At 35.2% G+C, this 4,243-nt stretch overlaps 1 protein-coding gene across 3 annotated transcripts; it reads right to left on the reverse strand.

Moving 5' to 3' along the window:
- Window positions 1-424: 424 nt before the first annotated feature.
- LOC105119304 (zinc finger CCCH domain-containing protein 33-like) lies at window positions 425-3,673 on the reverse strand. 3 transcript variants are annotated; one of them, XR_841117.1, is made up of 5 exons: window positions 3,265-3,673; window positions 2,428-2,585; window positions 1,657-1,719; window positions 688-847; window positions 425-601 (listed from the first exon to the last, which is right to left on the reverse strand). XR_841117.1 is itself a non-coding variant. In XM_011017432.1 (4 exons), the coding sequence occupies exons 1-4, from the start codon at window positions 3,356-3,358 to the stop codon at window positions 596-598; spliced, it is 321 nt and encodes a 106-aa protein (XP_011015734.1). In that variant the 5' UTR covers window positions 3,359-3,670; the 3' UTR covers window positions 425-595. The 3 variants fall into 3 exon arrangements, 2 of the variants coding, with proteins under 2 accessions (XP_011015734.1, XP_011015733.1); XM_011017432.1 differs by lacking the exon at window positions 688-847 and having other exon boundaries at window positions 3,265-3,670; XM_011017431.1 differs by lacking the exon at window positions 425-601 and having other exon boundaries at window positions 687-847.
- Between the last annotated feature and the right edge of the window lie 570 nt (window positions 3,674-4,243).

A 4,243-nucleotide genomic window follows, 5' to 3' on the forward strand; every position in this document is an offset into this window, starting at 1 on the left:
AGCCAGACAGGGACCCAGCCAGGTCATTTGTAAAAGAGAATGCTTCAAAATCAACTAGAATACTTACATTCATATTGAACCATTGGAATAAACTACTACACAGTAAACAGTCAAAGAATTAAACTTTCTATGCAGACACTTCAAAGTCCCAAACTTGACCGACCAATTCCCCAAAACACAATCAAACAACTAGAAAACCAGATGATCTCAGAAAACAGCACAGGTTAGGTAAATGAGCTTCATTTAACAAATGGATAACAAAAAGCTCGTAAACATAAATCAGAAAAATTTAGAACCATAAAATTGAGAAGCTAAATATCTGTGTGACAAATGTCATCTCTCAAGGTCTAATGGAAAATCTAATCCTTGAAACAAACACAGGATACAGGTTTCACCACTGCAAATACACATGAAAAGCTGCAAAAAAAGAAATTTCATGTCCACATTTACCATTAATGACAAAAATTCAAGAACATGTGAGGAAATGGGGGATTACACCTAATGAATGCTTCAAAGGATTCACAACAGAATAGTCTGAATTGATGAAAGTTTCTCTGGAAAGAAAGGCAAAGTCAATTTCGTATTGGCCAGTCTCTCAAATCTGCAATTACAATAGGCATAATGATAACTATATTGAACGAGCTCTCCCAGACAGCTAGTTTCTATGAAGAGAGGACTAAAGATTACTAGATAGTAGTTTTCCATTGAATCCCTCACTCTTCTAGCTTCTCTGGACCCTGACAGAAATTCTGGCTCCAGTTGCATTAATTTTGCAGTGATTATCTTAACTTTGATTTAATTACTGTCCCTCCTCTATGGTCAATATTATCTCATTCTCATATTCCATCAACATGACACATGGTTAATGTTTCAAAACGAGCAATTCAAAAACTCAAAATGCACCCATTTGGTTCTCACCAAATTTAAAGGTAATTACTTTTCATAAGACATTAAGAGCGATGTAAATCAGAATGTTCAGAACATTCCCTTCTCAATACACAAATCCAGAGCTTCTATCTATATGTTTCATTCCTATTTTAAGGGGACCACATTACTACCTTGTCCTGAAAAGATTTACCATATCATTGACAGATATTCTCAAGCATGATCCACATGGAGGCCTATTAATTTATTTAAAGTGAAGATAAGATCTCATCTATGCAGTGATAAAAATAAACAAAAATAAATAAATAAATAAACAATAAAAGAAGATTGGCAGTGGGAAAATTGTCATTATCAGGTTCTGGTAATACATGTGTTGCTATCTGTGGAAAGTGCACACATTCAGTTTCTGCGGTTGCAAATTTGAAACAATCCATTCATTGCAATATAAATTATCTGAACATTGTTTAAGAAAATCATTTAAATAAATGTCAAAAATAAATATTAGTATTTTACCAGGAGCACATGTCCTTCTAGCATTTCACTTGGATAAATGCAATATTATCAGAGAAACTTTGTTTCAAGTCAAAATAAGAAAACTATATAATGGAAATAATGTGGTAGGAATCAGATCAATTCCCTTATTCTTTACAATAATAAAAAGGAACGCAACAATTTTCCAATATTAATTCCTCTTGGTAAAATAAGCGGCATAGTTCATGACTAGTAAATTTGTAAAAATGAAGCCCACATAAAGCAAGCTAAGGAACAAACCTGGCATTCTGGTTGTCCTATTCTTTCCGGGAATTCTCCCTTCATCCTGGCCGCTGCAATAGCCTAGAATTCAACAAGTCTTAGTTCAACATATACATCCAAGAGATTTTTTTTTAAAACAAGGAAACATGAAAATTAAAACTGCTAAGTGAAAATGAGCATGCCAAAACTTGAATTGCAATTTTGCTACTCCATGCAAGACAGCGTTTACATTCCAAATATATGCATACAAGAAAACATTTTTCGATACAAAAGCATCCCTCATTCCTACGTTCTACCATATCATTATTGGATATGTCTGCATTCAGTCAAACAAAAAACACATGCATGGCCATATGTGCGGATGTGTGATAGACTGACAGGGGAAAAGCAAATAAATATGCACCAAAGGAGAACTGAAAGTTCAGAAAGCTTTCTTCAGGATATTGGGTATACTTCCCTGATTTAAAACAACTCAATAGGTGAGTTCAATGCATTTTGCTTGGACTTACTAGTAAATTAGTTTTTAGAAACATTATTTGATAATAGACACAATGAAAATCAGCATATAAGAACAGTTAAGTACACATAGTTGATTATGTTCAATTGTAAACCAAATAGCAACATATGCAATAGTTTTGTAGCATTTCTATAACAATAAGACAGAAACCACAATCTGCCAAGACTCGGGTGCTCAGTTCAACTGCGTTCATTGATTCTAGATAAGAATCTAATTGAAAATGTGGTAATATTACTGTAGTTTTTGTGATCCGAGAACACTGCAGCTCATACCAGCTTCCGATTAGGAGGATGATTAAATCGGCAGGTAGGCCCAAATCTACAGAGGCCTGTTCTTATGTAATAAGAACAATCCGGCTCTCCGGGACGCTCGGGATACGGCCCAGCTTCCATTGTCTCACTTGATCTCAGGTTCATTTGCCATATTGCATCTGAAATGAAACTGGACAGGTGAGGTCAAACATCTATGAGAAATCTTCGCCAAACAGAAACAAAGAATAATTTCCCGATATTCATTTTCTCCATGATCTCCTATAAGGATCTCTCCAAATCCTGTTTTCCCTGTCTGTATATATGCAGAGTTGCTCGAATCAGAAAGTAAAGGGTATAAAATGAAGAAAAAAAAAGTGAAGCTTGTACACGGCATAATACTTGAGATTTTGCATAATAATGAAGGGGCAGCAAGAAGCTAAATATTTCATGCAAAAATCGTGGGTTAATTTTACAAACACCAGTTCGAATGTTAGATTCTTGGACAGTTAAAAACAATTGTTGCTTTTCATTACATTTACATGCAAAACATTAAACAGAAGGCAAGACAGTGTTAGAGCGCTTGAAACAGAGGCTAAAATTCTGACCCATCAGCCGACAAAAACCAAAATTCGTATAACTTAAGACAAACGAGCTGGAACTGAACAAATTCAGACACGATCAAACAAAATTTACGACAGAGGAAGGGTAAAACAGAGAATTCTCAGCATTTCTTCCATTAATTTCCAATGACCATCACCAAACCAAAGACAACAAACAAACCAGGAAATTCAATGTTTATTTACTACTTTATTATCATAAAAGACAGCACAGAGATAGATAGAGAAGCAACATGTGAACCTTCGCTTAAAGACGGTGACAGAGAAGTTTCCTCCGTCACAGCTGGTAGACCACCAACACCACGAGACATCGGGATTCCGGCATCAAAATCCATTTCTTACTCTGATCATTCTCTCTATACTACCGAATTCTCAGTTTTCCATTCTCTTCCGGAATTCCCATTCCAACAGGAAAACCAAGAATTTGTGTTTTTTATGTTCTTTCAATTTTATTAGTGAGAGAGTGGGGGGGGAGGGGGGTGAGTATTTTTTATTATTATTTATTTTTTGCTTAGAGAGAGAGAAAGAGAGAAAAAGGGCGTAGTGTCCTCCTCTCCACAAAAACTCAAGGGAGAATAAAAACCAACCAACCAACCATCCAAGACCAGACACCCCTCCCTTTCTTTCTCGCCTTTTCTTTTTCTTTTTTCCTTTTCTTTTTTCTTTCTTTTTAACCCGCGTTTTATATTTCTTTTTTCTTTTTTTTTAATCACTGAAAACGAACGGCTCTCACAGATTCTCTCGTCCGTGTAAAATGTCTTCTACTCTCTTCATCTTAGCGCCACGTTATGGTGTCTTGGCCCCAAGTCTTTCTTTATTCATTTCCCTATGCCATGGCTGCTTTTCCACGCTTCATGTCAATGCTGATGATATACATGCCAAAGTTACAAATTAGCCCCCGAACTCCATGGTTATTTGACATATTACTCACCAGCGGTTAAAATCTTTCTAATTTCTCCTCTTTGCCCCCATCAACTTCCTTCCCCTAAAATTAATTTTATAGAAATTCTCCATTATTATTTTGTATTTATTTATAACTTAGTTCTTCATTCGATTTTAAGTTCTTTTATATTTTCTTTCCCTTTTTTAAATAAATAAGAAATAGCAAGGAGGTGGATAGATGGGAAATCTCAATGAAGTACAAAGCAATTTATTGAATAAAAACCACTAAATTCAGTATGGAAACCATTTGTTTTTCTTCATGCTACATAATTTACTCA

Source organism: Populus euphratica, unplaced genomic scaffold, assembly GCF_000495115.2.
Source record: "Populus euphratica unplaced genomic scaffold, PopEup_1.0 scaffold2748.1, whole genome shotgun sequence".
Classification (NCBI taxonomy): Eukaryota; Viridiplantae; Streptophyta; class Magnoliopsida; order Malpighiales; family Salicaceae; genus Populus; species Populus euphratica.

Bases quoted from the DNA above. Each gene is read 5' to 3' on its own strand.
- LOC105119304 (XM_011017431.1), bottom strand. From the start codon at position 3,358: ATGGATTTTGATGCCGGAATCCCGATGTCTCGTGGTGTTGGTGGTCTA. The intron at 2,586-3,264 runs GTTCACATGTTG...GTTTCATTTCAG, and splicing joins GTCACCGTCTTTAAGCGAAG to ATGCAATATGGCAAATGAAC. The intron at 1,720-2,427 runs GTATGAGCTGCA...GTTGAATTCTAG, and splicing joins ATCCTCCTAATCGGAAGCTG to GCTATTGCAGCGGCCAGGAT.